The sequence below is a fragment of the Rhinatrema bivittatum genome, chromosome 1, assembly GCF_901001135.1.
Source record: "Rhinatrema bivittatum chromosome 1, aRhiBiv1.1, whole genome shotgun sequence".
Lineage (NCBI taxonomy): Eukaryota > Metazoa > Chordata > Amphibia > Gymnophiona > Rhinatrematidae > Rhinatrema > Rhinatrema bivittatum.
Genome location: NC_042615.1, coordinates 285,403,603 through 285,417,622, shown reverse-complemented (window position 1 = coordinate 285,417,622; position 14,020 = coordinate 285,403,603). Strand labels below are relative to the sequence as shown.

At 45.7% G+C, this 14,020-nt stretch overlaps 1 protein-coding gene across 6 annotated transcripts in view; it reads right to left on the bottom strand.

The window, feature by feature from the left end:
* The window catches only part of M1AP (meiosis 1 associated protein), a 114,429-nt gene that overhangs the window by 61,183 nt on the left and 39,226 nt on the right, over positions 1 to 14,020 (bottom strand). For 5 of the 6 annotated variants that reach the window (XR_003855701.1, XM_029595960.1, XM_029595950.1 and 2 more), the window contains exon 3: positions 9,466 to 9,651. The exons of the other annotated variant lie outside the window; for it this stretch is intronic. Coding sequence is in view for 4 of the 5 variants with exons in the window: in XM_029595960.1 (XP_029451820.1) it covers positions 9,466 to 9,651 (186 nt within the window). In the remaining variant the exon portion in view is untranslated. The remainder of the gene's footprint in view (positions 1 to 9,465; positions 9,652 to 14,020) is intronic. 6 annotated transcript variants of the gene reach the window in all.

Sequence of the window (14,020 nt, the reverse complement as noted above, 5' to 3'; positions counted from 1 at the left end):
TGGGGGAGGACAGGGCCTGTACCCAAATCTAGTGAATCTTTTAGACTTTAGCCAATACTTTTGACAGCAGCAGGTGGGGGGCAACAGGGGTTCTCTCAAGATCCCCAAGGATTTTGATATACTTGGGCACTGTCTGGACCCTTTAAATGATAGCCCTGATTGTACCTAACTTTCCTCAAAATAACAGCTTGTGAATTTTGATGCAAGCCATAATATTTTATTTGCGTACGATTTACTTAGTAATGAGCTGATTTGCATGCAAATCAGCTCATCACCATACTCATGTTGTGCTGGGTTTACTGTGGCAGAGATAATGCGCAATGTTTTATGCCTAACACAGCTTAGTAAATCACCCGCTGTTTGTGCCTCAGTAGAAAATGTAAGGAACGGCTGGGTGGGGCAAGTGACTTTAACAAAAGGAAGGGCAAGGAGAGAGCTATAGAATTCCTGACCTGGCCTTTTTTCCCTGACCGTGCATGGATGTCAAGGGAAACACCAAATAAGAGAAACTGATAATTGCATGTCAACTTCAAAAAGCCTGTTTTATGACTCCATGACCTGGATGTGTGCATTACAGAATGTGTCTTGTACTTGTTGGGAGGATTGGGGGTAGGTGTCTTGTGTATGAGTGTGGGGAGTTTCAGTGGGTCAGAAGGCCTGTATGGCATGTAGGAGGGTGGGAGGGGGTGATGTATGAGTGGTGTGTGTGTGTGTGTGATATGTGTATATGATAGTGTGTGGGGGTGGGAAGCGTATATGTGATGGTATAGGTGGTACGTGTTATGGCGTTGGTATGGGGGTGTGCAGTATTTCCCCCCCCCTTCCACTCTCCATGTTCTCACTTACCCCTCTCCTCCCTATCCATGTGGAAATAGTGTGAGTGCGAGTGGGGGATGTAAGTGGGGAGCATATGTGTTGGAGAGGTGAGTTTGTGGGAACCCAACCCCCAAGTTCTGTTCACTCTCCATCCTATCCTTCTCCAATTACAGTATTCACTTTATCTCTCTCACCTTTTCCCCCCCTCCTCTGCCATGTGTATGTGTGTGTGTGTGTGTGTGTGTGTGTGTGTCGGTGGGGATAAATGTGTTGTGGGGAGGCGAGAGTGAGGGTGTTGGGGGATACACTCTTTTCCCCCTTCCCCTCCCCAGTCTCCCCCTTCTCCTATGGGTGTGTGTGTGAGGGGTGGATGTGTTATGGGGTTGGTCAGAGTGTGTCCAGAGGTTGAGGGGTGTGCATGTACATGTCAATAGGGTGTGAGCTGGGTGTGGATGTACACTCTTTCCCTTCACACTCTTTCCTTGTTCCCGTCCCCACTTTCCCTCTCCATTTTGATCCCCCTCCCCCCATGGCAGGATGAAGGTTTGTATGCGTTGTGGGGTTGATGTGAGTGATGTAGGGTGTGTGCACGCTCACGCTTTCACTTTGTCCTCTCTGCACTCTCCTCCTGAAATGTATGGGGAGCATGGCAAGATGAAGGGGTGTGTGTATCAATGCTGGGGCTGATGTGAATAATTTGAGGGGTATGTGTATGTGAGCATTCTTCACTTTTCCCCCCTTTTGACCCCTTCCTCTGTATGTGTGTATATGTTGTGAGAAGATGTGTGTGCTGGGAAGGGAGTGAATGGTAGGGGGTGAGTTGGGTGGGGGATAACACCATCCTTCCCCTACTCCTTCCCTCACTCTTGTGTATATATGTAGAGTTGGGAGATATAGGAATGAATATGTGTGTGTGTGTGTGTGTGTGTGTGTGTGTGAAGTGTGTTTGTGCAAGAGGGAAATGGTGTATAGATTGTGTGTGTTTATGGGCAGTGGTGATGGTGCAATGGGTATGTGTGCATGTGGGAGGAGGGTGTTGGTTAGTGGTGGGAAGTGGCTGAGTGTGAAAGATAGGTGGTAGTTGGTGGTACGAGTGCGTGGTTTTTTTTTTGGGTACTTTTTTAGGAAGGGTGTGTTTCTCTACAAATCTGAATTTAACATCCTGCCAACATGTCATTTAACTGCCCTGAATTCCTAATGCTGGCGGGGAGTCAGCATCCCACCAGCATGTCTTTTGTCCATGCCTCCGTGGGGGTCTTCCTTCCTAATGCTGGTGGGAAGTGAGCACCCTGCCAGCACGTATTCCCATCAAATCCTGCTGATTTTAGAATAGGAGGCAGGGTGAGGCAGCTGCCACACAGCAGGGGTGAGGTTTTTTTTTTTTGGGGGGGGGGGGGGGGACGACATCTGAAGCAGTCACCTCACCCTGCCTTATTATAGAACCAGCCCTGCTCCCTGGAATACAGAAAAAAAAACACCTCAACTTTGCTTTCCCCAAAGCCTGCATATAATATCAAATTCATACTATCTGTGAACCCAGGCAATATTGGTATCAAAGTCTAGCCCCTCTCCTCGTCTTGGCCAGAAAACAAAAAGCCAGTCTGAAAGTTACATATCAGGGTTTATTAATCACAGGTAGACTGGAAAGTTTTACTGTAGAAGCAGAAGTAGATTGAGAAGCTGGGCTGTCCTGCTCAATGATGCTTTCCATCCTTGCTGTAGTATTCTGCTTGCTCTGGCTCTTTCAGAGGCACAGAGTCAAGACTACTTTCTCTCTAAATATAGGAGGCCAATGCAATAAGGTGCACATGAAAACGTGCGTCTGAACTGGGCGCTTGTCTTTTCAACGCGCACATATCCACCTCTCCTGGGCGTCCAATTCAATAGTCAGATGAGCTGCTGCGTCCCTAGCGCGCCCTTGGCATGGATGCCCAGGAAAATGGATGCTCAATTTACAAGCTTCCATTTTATCCTGCAGCCAGCTAATTTACCGGCACAATATACAAGGGCAATATACACAGCCTGGAGCGTGTATACTGTGCGCCTCAAAATTTATTTTTCATCAAGCCTTTTTATTTTTTCATGACACTGCTTTCTGTGGTTCCTCCAACTTAGTTTTGCGACGATAGTAAGTAGGAGGAACCACAAAAAAGCGGCAGTTTTTGGGGGTTTTTTTGCTGAGCCCTTGACATGTGGCAAGACTTTACAGCCGCTCTGGGGCAGGTGTAAAATTTGACGGGTTAAAAAGTGCACCTCGGGCTCAAGGGAATTTTTCGCATCGCGGGATCATAGCTAATAGTCTCATCTACATGGCATTTACATGTGATGAGCACTATTAGCTACACCTTTGTTTGGAGGCACGTTTTGGCCGCTTTGATCCCCTTAATGCATCGGGGGTTAGTCTAGCACGTCCAAAATGTGCATCCAAACGCTTATTAACCTGTGCGCTAGGCTGGGCGCACTTTATTACACTGGCCCCTAGGTGTGCCTTGCTGCCTGCATACTCTCCAGGCTATTTTGCATTTCAGTGATAGGGGTAGACACAGTGGGTTCAGTCAGTAATTGGGTTACAATGGAGACCTAATTAATGGATGTGAAGCGAACTTCTTCTGCAATCTAAGACCTTCATATGCAAGACTAAAACAAAACTAACAATCTTGACATCAGAGTCCAGTCAGACCCCAGATACAACTAATGCCATAGCATTGTTTTATTTTGTCTTTTGCAACTAAATTTGTCGTCCATATTTCTTTGTTTTATTATGCACGCGACATTTTATAATCTGCTTCGAACATCATTTGAATGAAGCAGAATATCAATCTTTTTTTTTAAAATAACCAAAATTCTGCTGATGGTAAACACGTTGTCCTAAGGAAAATTTTGTGTGCAGAGGTGCAAGTGACAATGTCCTTTAATTATGGAAAATATAATTAAGCAGGGACAGCACAATGCCCTTTTGGTTATGGGGGCCATATGAATGGCCCCCCCACTCCTCCCCTAACTCCACCCTTTATGTTTATAATTAATGTCATTCTTTCTTACAAACATTCTTCAGAGAGTTTGCCCCACAAGAAAAAACACCAAGGCTCAGCAGCCCCAGTATAAAATAATTGGTATACCCATGCTGTTATTTTATTAAGGTTACTCAATCTCTTGAAACTTCTTAATCCCATTATTCCCCTTTGTTTACATTGATCCTGTTTTATGTAACTCTTTTTTCCTGTTAATACCGTTATATGTAAACCAGCAGGATGTACCTACGAATGTCGGCAGATAAAAACCGTAAATAAATAAATAACTCCGCCCCCCCCCCCCCCCCCCCCACACAAAAGCAGCAACCAGGCCTCTCTTCTCTCCTCTCAGACCCTTCTTCTTTCTTCCTAAACCCAGTCCCTTTCCCCTGTTCTCAGTCCTCTCCTCTCCCCCTTTAAGCATCCCCATATCTCTCCCCACCTCCCTCTTCTCCTTCAGGCCCTCCTCTCCCCTGATCCCCATCCCCTATTGCTCTCGCTCCCTACCCTGTCCTCCCCCTCAGCCCCCTTCTCCCCCCACTCTTGCCCTCTCCCCCTATCACCACCTCCTCTTCCTTTCCCCTCCTCTTCCTCTCTCTTCTCCCTGATCCTACCTCTCTCCCTTCTCTAGCCCCCACCTCCTGCTCGCCAGTTCTCCCAATGGTACCAGCAAGGGAGGGCAAGTTTGGAAGCCACTTTGGTGGCAACAGAAGGCAAGCCTGCGGAGGCGGGAAAGGAAGACGAGAGATCTGGCAGAGGCAGATGGCAGCAGTGGCAACACAAGCAAATCTACAGAGGCTGGTAAGGGAGATCCCGGCTATGGTAGCAGTGATACGGCTAATGCAGCTAATTTAGCAGAGGTCCAGCAAAGAGGCACTACATCTGCTCCTGATCCTTTTTAAGCTTGCTGGTGGTGAATGTTACATCTTTAAGAGGTAAGTTCTACCACAAGCAAGCTTCACTGAATGGGGAGCTTTAGAGCACTTGTCTTCTCTCGGGTATGGGATGGGGGAGCGAGGAGTGAGGAGGAGTTGCTGCAGATCATCTGACCAAGCCTTTTTTAACTTGCTGGTCCAAATTTTGGTGGGGACATGGTCCCTGTGGCCCACCCTATTTCGACGCCTATGTTAGGAAACATTACAAAAGCACAGGACATGTGCCGGGGGGACATTTGGACCCCATAATGATAATGGTTATACACTTTGTTTTTGAATGGATTTTGCCTGTTTGAAATTGAGTGGTTCATTAGGTCATGTGATCTTAATCAGTCATTGATATTTTTCTCCCTTCACTATAATAATTTTGTGAGACTGTGATGCCCAGTGCTGTTTATGATGCATATAAGAAAATGATTCCTTACCTGCTAATTTTCGTTCCTGTAGTACCACGGATCAGTCCACACAGTGGGTTGTGTCTCCTTTCCAGCAGATGGAGTCAGAGAAAAACTTGAAGGGTGCCCTCTCATAACCTGGTGCACCCTCTGCATCCCTTCAGTATTAAGAATATCAAAGCATGAAAAAAATGGTTGAATAGATCAAGTAAAACTAACTTCAAACTGTAATCATGTACAAATCGTTCCAACCATGTACAAATCGTAAGAAGAAAAAACGTGCAAACTGAAATAATAGTCATCCACAAATGGTTCTTAATCTCACAAAGGGTCCCGAACCCCATAGTTATTCGAGCTGAAGGACAATCCCAATCCCATTAATTAATCCACCTAACAAGATCCATCATTAATTAATTGAGTTAGGGTGATTGATTAATTAATTAATTAATTCTTGAGCCCTTGTTAATTGTAACTGCATCTCTTCATCACGTTTATTTATGTTTTTGGTTGTATTTTTCACACCCCTGTTTTCCTGTAAACCGACATGATGTGAACGAGTTCTTGAATGCCGGTATAAAAAAACCTTAAATAAAATAAATAAATAAAAAATTAATTCTTAGGGAGGGCATCTGGACTGATCCATGGTACTACAGGAACGAAAATTAGCAGGTAAGGAATAATTTTTTTTTCCCTGTACGTACCCGGATCAGTCCAGACAGTGGGATGTACCAAAGCTTCCCTACGTAGGGTGGGCCTTGGATAGCCCAGCTCAAATGAGTTGAGCACCAAAGGAGCCAAAACCCGGTGGTTGGAGATTTAAGCGATAGTGATGTGCAAAGGTGTGCAACGATTTCCAGGTAGCTGCTCTGCATATCTCCCGGAGAGACTGCTTGACCTTCTGCCCAGGAAGCTGCTTGAGCACGGAGCAAGTGAGCTTTGATGCCCTCTGGAGGCGGTCGACCCGCGCCAACATATGCTGAAGAGATAGCTTCCTTTAACCAGCGAGCAACTGTGGTTTTTGAAGCCTTGGTCCCTCGTTTGGGACCACGCCACAGAACAAAAAGATGGTCTGATAAGCGGAAATCATTAGTAACCTCCAAATAGCGAATGAGAACGCACGACATTGAGCCATCTGAGTTCCCTGGGATCCTCGTCAGGAAAGGATGGGAGCTCCACCAACTGATTCAAATGAAATGCTGAGACCACCTTTGGCAGGAAAGATGGTACTGTATGCAAGGAAACTCCCAAATCCATGAAACGGAGGTAAGGCTCTCTGCCCGACAAAGCTTGAAGTTCCGAGATCCTGCGGGCAGAACAAATAGACACAAGGAAGACTGTCTTGAGAGTGAGATCCTTGAGGGTGGCTCTCCTCAGCGGCTCGAAAGGCAGGCCACCCAGAATCCGAAGAACTAAATTGAGGCTCCAAGAGGGGCACAAGGTGTGGAACGGTGGCTTCACGTGCTTTACTTCCTTTAAAAAGGGGACTATGTCAGGATATGACGAAAGAGGAGGTCCATCCAGGTGATGCACAAGAGAACCAAGGGCTGCCACCTGAACCCTCAGGGAATTGTAAGCCAAGCCCTTCTCCAGACCCCGCTGCAAAATGGATAGTATCTGGGCTACTGAAGCGCGACGTGGAGATATACCTATGGAATTACACCTCCTGTGGAGGATCAATATCCAACTCCACTAGGACATGGGGGATGAGAGGATCCAGCTCATCCCTCTGAAACAGGCATAAGACCCTAGGGTCGTCCCCTTCCATGTGCATGTGAGAAGCCAGATCATCCTGGTCCGGCACCAGAGCCCCCTGAGGAGAAGAATCCGGTTGGGGAATCACCCTAACTCAAGAGGACCCCTGAGAAACTGCAGTGACTCCCTGAGGAACTGCAGTGGACCCCAAAGGATCTGCCAACCTGATCACTTTAGGAGGAGGGGGCCCTGAAGATGCATCCTTGTGCTGGTCCAGACTGGCCAGGTATGCATTGTACAGAAGAAGTACAAAATCCACTGAAAATAGCCTGAAGGGTGGAGGTCCTGAGGGCGGAATACTAGGAAGGTCTCCCGGCATTGTCCTTTGGTCCGGGGGGTTAATAGGGATTAAAACCGGCGGAAAAGGAGAAAAACCGCCATCTGATTCTTCATTTGGCTGCAGGGGAACGCTGGGCTGAGAAGACAAAATGGCCGCCGTTCCCGCATTAGACAGGATCGGGGCCGTCCCCTCAGCAAGCAGCCGTGCTTGAGAGCGCAAAGTCGAACACCCCGCCGGCCTTGAGGGACCCTCCCCACCGGGGTGGCAGCTCAGATGCTTTTGTGGGAGAGCGGCGTCCCGGGCTCCCCGCAGGCAGCACATCGTGTCGATCATGGCATGGGGAAAAAGAGTCTGGCCAGAAAACCAGAAACAGCTCCAGAGCCTGGCAGAAGTGGGTAAGGAAAACCTCAGCTTGAAAATAACGACCTGGTCTGTTTTTTTTTGTTTTGTTTTTTTTAAATAAGCAGAGGAATGTCACCTTTCTGCTAGCGCTATCCCGAGGAAGTCGGTGTCTCAGGGCAGCATGCCGTCATATAGAGGGAGAGTTTGGACCACCAACTTTCACCTCTGTAAGCCAGAAGAAGCCTGAGAAAGGAAAAAATACAAAACATACTCCAAGCAGGTCCTGAAACAATGCTAGGAAAAACTATCACCAGGTCTGCCTGCAAGCATGGAAGTGACTGATTACTCAGAAAGTAATTTAAACTTTTTTTTTTTTTTTTTTTTTTTTTTTTTTTTTTAACTAAACTTGATCCATCCAGACAGAAAAATAAAGTTAACTAGAAATAAATCTAAATCTGTATCCCTTTTTTTTTTTTTTTTTTTAAACTGAACTAGGGAACCGCAGGTTCTGTCACCTTCATCTGCTGGAGTCAGAGAAATACTGAAGGGACGCAGAGGGTGCACCAGGTTATGAGAGGGCACCCTTCAAGTTTTTCTCTGACTCCCATCTGCTGGAAGGGAGACACAACCCACTGTGTCTAGACTGATCTGGGTACGTACAGAGAAATGGCAATATTTTGGAAGTCTTTGCCTCTTGAAGTGGACATTTTGAGGTCAATTTTCAAAGAGATCTTGCTGGCTATGTAAGGACTTAGCTGTCTAAATCAAAGCCTTTAAAAATTAATCAGGCTGACTAGCTAAATTAAGACACCTAAATTTTACTAGCTAGCTAATTTTAGCCAGCCAAATTATGAGTGGGCCTGGGGTGGGTTTAGTTCACAAAACAAGATACAGGCAGGGAATGGCCTGAGTAGGTCGCAAGACAGAATGCAAGGCAAGAGCAGGCCCATAGACTATAAGGCAAGAATGGGTAGGTCAGAGAGCAAAGGGTGACTCCATGAAGAGGCACTGAGGTACTGGCAAGGCTGGGTTAAATAGTGCAGGGGTTGCAGAGTCAGATGGTCAGTGAGGAGGTGGCTCAGATGGCTAGGAGTAGAGCTCACTGGGGGCCTTTGCTGGTGGGGAGGTGTCATTGCAGGTAGATTGCCGGAGAAACCATGACAAATTTTTGTTCCAATTTGATATCCCACCTCATCAATAAAGCCCAGTACAGATTACACAATAAATTGGTTCTATGCAATCATTCAGTATAAACAATTTACTGAAATTAAAATTAAAGAACAATGATCAAGAAATTGTTGTTTATCTAGAAATCTAAATCACTTAGATCTAAGGGACCCAACCCATCAAAAATTAAAAGTATAATGGAACAGATTCCAGATTTTTTTTTCATTAGTGAGTACATGGAAGGATTTGGGAGCTGGGGGCCTCGGTTCAGCAGGAGGGGTTGTGATTTGGGCCGCAAGAGCTGCACTGGTCTTTTTTTTTTTTTTTTTAAAGCACAGCCACTTAACTGGCTATATTTCTTTTAAAGTGGACTTTTTTTTTTTTTTTTAACATAGTCAGTTAAGTCTAAAGTTATCTGGACATATGCGGCCAGATACATTTAGGATTACTCTGAGGCAGGCTTAAAGTTATCCAGCTAACTTAGCCAAATACAGCTGAAACTTGGCTAAGTTAGCTGGATAACTTTACTCTGCCTCGGAATGCCTCATTTATATCGGATAAATTTTAGCTGAATGATGAGTTATCTGGCAAAATTTGGCTGAAAAAAATGCACCCAATATTCAAAAGTCATCATTCGGCAGGATCTCTCACAAGTGACTCACACTCCTGCCCCTGCCAATAATTCTGATAGGTTTGAGTCCCTCAATAATTGCTGAAGGTCTGTGTATGCCTCAAAATTATTTGCATGCTAGAACAGAGCATCTCACCTCCACAGAGCAGCTAATGAATGGACCTCCTGCCATCATGTGTCGGGAATATTGTTTAAATTGCTGCAAACCATCTAGAACAGCCTGTTTTATATGCTCCACTTTAGGATGGAAGGAGCCTTCTTTAGGCACGGATCGCAGCTCTGAGACACAAGACTGCAGCCGCGGGAAATTTCCTTTAATTTGCTGTAACATAATGTTCAGAGAGATTAATCTCCTCTTATGAAAATTCACTGTTGATTATGAAATGATAAAATGAAATACAGGTTATCATGCCAACAGCAATAACAATGCTGCAGTTAAAAGGAATGAGCATTCCTTATCGCCCCATCAGACCAGTCCAGACGCATGGGTTTTGAACCCTGCCAGCAGGAGACAGAGAACAATTGTTTTTCTTTCTCCGGCAGACGGGAGAAATACAATCCTGCAGCTGGAATTCTGCTTGGACAAAGTGTTCCCGGAAGGTGTTTTGTCCTTGATCATTCCTGCCCTGGTATAGTAGGGATGAACAGGGGGATCGATGGTCCACTTTTCTAGCTTTTTCCCTGGAGAGAGGGAATACTGAACACCTGGTTCCCTCTTTCTCCACTCTTGTCCACCTTGCCCATTTTGGCAGGTCTCCCGAGGCTTCTCTTGGGAAGAAGTTTTGTGCCCCAGATGTATGAGTGGCGGTAGCTAAGAATGGATTCTTTCTAAGGGAAGTACCATAGTTTTTCTTGTTTGGTTCTTCTACTCTATTTAAAGTGTTTTCAAACTAAAGCGCATAGGGGAAGTAAGAAAGGGCTTATTCTGCCACTGCTGTCTTACTGTATGGTAGGGGAGATCCATTGTGGAGGTGAGTTGAAGGACAGGAGATGAGTGAACAGTGGTGCAGCATGGCCAGTCCCACTGAATGCAGGAAATGCTGCAGTTTGTGTGGCAGCTGGTGCAGGACCCTTTCAGTGTCAGGGCTGTGTTGCATCTGCTGTGGAGGGGGGAGGGGGGTAAGGACAAATTACTACTTACCTGATCATTTTCTTTCCTCTGTAGAAGGCAGGCTGGGAATGACACAGAAACAGGAATACTCTGCGTCATCCACACATAAAGGACAAACTAAAGGCAAGTTGGTAGTTGAGGGCAGGTTGTGGATTCACTTGATTCCTTAGAGGAAAGAAAATTATCAAGTAAATAGTAATTTCTCTTTCCTCTGCACTCAGGCAGGCCAATCCAAAGGAGTGAGATGTACCAAAACTACTTCCAAACAGAGCAGGAGGCTTCCTGCAGTCCAGTCAACACCACATGTGCAAAGGCGGCGTCCTCCTAAGCTCAAATGTCCATGCGGTAATGCTTGGAAAAAGTGTGTAAAGAAGACCATGTCACTGCTTGGCAAATCTCAACAGGCGATAATAAACAAAGCTCTGCCCATGATAGAGCAGCCTAGTGGAATGTGCTCTAACTTGCTTAGGCAAAGGCACATAGGCAGCTGTGATAACTTCCTTAGCCCAACGGGCTATAGTTGCCTTCATCGCCCGTTTATCGCATCAGATGCTGCTTGACATCCAAATCATGCAAAAGACTCATCTCTATCCCTGTCCAGCATGAGCTGGGAAATAGACAGATTCAAATGAAACTCCAAAATCACTTTCAGCAAAAAGTCTGAAGCTGTACCGCCCCTGGAGTCATGCTCAGAAACGGTTCACGGCAAGAAAGAGCCTGTAGCTCAGAAACCCAACATGCTGAACAGATTGCCATGAGAAAAAAAAACTATCTTCAAGGTAAGTAGCCTCAAAGAGAGACCACATAGTGGTCGAAAGGCAAGACTTGCCAAGAAATTCAAAACCAGATTAAAGTCCCAGAGACACCGGTAGCCGGAAGGGAGGATGGAGATGCTTAACTCCCTTCAAGAACTGACTCGCCTTCTATAACCAGCGAAAGCTGCTACTTGAACCTTCAGGGTGTTAAGGACTAAACATTTAATCAATGGAATTTCCACCTTGAGAGGCTGAGATCCTCACTCCTCACACCAGGCCTTGAAAACTCTCCAAACTCTTAACATCAGGCAGAGAAATAGAAAATGTTCTGGTCCAGAGCAAAGTGGAAATCACTGCAAAAGAATAACCACGCTTCAACAATCAAGCCCTCTCAAGGGCCAAACCATAAGACAAAACTGACCCAGATCATTGCGTAGAATGGGCCCCTGACGCAACAGATCCTTCCAAAGCAGCAGTCTGCCCACCAGCAGCCTCTACAGATCAGCATACCACAGTCTCCGGGGCCAATCCAGAGCCACTAGAAATACGGTTTTGGTCTGGTTTGCAATCTTTCGAATAATCCTACCTATCAGGCCTCAAGGCCACACCTAAATGAGAGCATTGATACTCAGCACTCTCGGATCCTTTCTGTGACTGAAGGACCATGGGACTTTTGTGTTGCCTGAGGTTGCCAGTAGATCCAGATATTGGCAACCCCAGTGTGCTACTATGAGTTGAAAAGCTTCGTCCATTAAACTCCCAGTCTCCTGAGTCCAAGCTCTGCCTGATGAGAAATTGGCCCTTATATTGTCCTTTCTGACAATGTGGGAAGCAGATATGTCTTGAAAATGTTGCTCTGCCCATACCATGAGCGCATCTAAATCCTCCAACACATTTGGCTTCTGGTTCTGTCTTGATGATTGATATAAGTCACTGTCATCATATTGTCCAACATTATCCTGACCGCCCAAACCTCTAGACACTCGGCGAACTTCAAGCATGCCAGCCAAGCTGCATGTGCTTCCGATCAATTGATGCTCCACTGACGCTCCTTCACACTCCAGCAGCCTTGCACCACCAACTCCCGACTGTGAGTCCCCCAACCCAGAAGGCTCGCATCTGTAACTAACCAATCCGGTGTCTCCAAGAAAACTCCCTTCCTGATATGATCCGCCTGTAACCACCACTGAAATAGGATGCTCACTTCCAAGGGCAAGTGAAGCCTCACTGTGTATTCCTGTGACTGCGGGCTCCACCAGGAAAGCAACGTGCTTTGAAGAGGCTGCATGTGTGCCCTCGCCCAGGGAACAACCTCCAACCTGGCTGCCATAAAACCCAGGACCTGTAGAAAAGACCACACTGTTGGGCGAATAATCCTTCTTAAAGTTTGAACTTGAGCCGTCAACTTCTGAAAATACCACTTTCTGGCAGAAACACACTTCCCTGCTTTGTATCAAAATGAACACAGAGATACTCCAGTGTCTGAGATGGCTGTAAGCTTCTCTTGGCCAAGTTCACCACCCAGTCTATATCTTGCAGTAAGGAGACCACCTTGTAAGAAGTCAAATGACTCTCTTCTACACTCATGGCCCAAATCAACCAGTCATCCAGATATGGATGAACCAGGATGCCGTTCTTTTGCAAGGATGCCACTACCATGACCTTGGAGAAGGTCCTGGGCACAGCCTGAAGGGCAAGGTCTGAAACAGATAATGACATCCCAGAATGGCAAACTGCAGGAACTGTCGATGCACTGCAATTGGGAATATGCAGATATGCCTCCATCAGGTTCAGAGACTTGAAAAATTCCGGATTGCACTGCCATTATTAGGGAGCATAGATTTTCCATTCAGAAATGAGTCACCTGTAAATGTCGACTTGACATCTTTGAGATCCAGAATGGGCCAAAAGAAACCTTCCTTTTTGGGTAAGACAAAATAAATGGAATAGTGGCCCATATCTTCTTGTGATTTGGGAAAAGGAATCATGGCCTTCAAATCCAATAGCTTCCATAAGATAGTATCCAATGCCACCCTCTTAAGAACATGCCATACTGGGTCAGACCAAGGGTACATCAAGCCCAACATCCTGTTTCCAACAGTGGCCAATCCAGACCATAAGAACCTGGCAAGTACCCAAAAACTAAGTCTATTCCATGTTACTGTTGCTAGTAATAGCAGTGGCTATTTTCTAAATCAACTTAATTAATAGCAGGTAATGGACTTCTCCTCCAAGAACTTATCCAATCCTTTTTTAAATATAGCTATACTAACTGCACTAACCACATCCTCTGGCAACAAATTCCAGAGTTTAATTGTGCATTGAGTGAAAAAGAACTTTCTCAGATTAGTTTTAAATGTGCCACATGCTAAATTCATGGAGTGCCTCCTAGATATCCAGAGGAATGTGAAGAAACTCTAGAGCATAGCTGTCCCTTACCACTTCCAGGACCCCTTGGTTTGATATGATTTGGACCCACCTCTAATAAAAGTGAGATAGACGCTCGCCTACCTCCTGCACTAGTAGGTGATGCCACACACCTTCATTGTTGAGATTTTGACTATCATGGCCTGCACACAATCACTGTTAAATATAAATACCCTCTACTAGTTATATCTGAACTATTCAACAAGCTTTAGGGAGTAACAGTTTTCACAAAATTAGCTCTCCAAGGGGCCTATAAGAATACGGGAAGGGGATGAATGAAAGACAGATTTTAATAACGGGATGGGCATTATGAATACCTTATGAAGTCATTCGGACTGTGTAATGCCCCCACAGTCTTCCAAAATTTTGTTAATGATGTCTCCGCGACTTCCTTAACT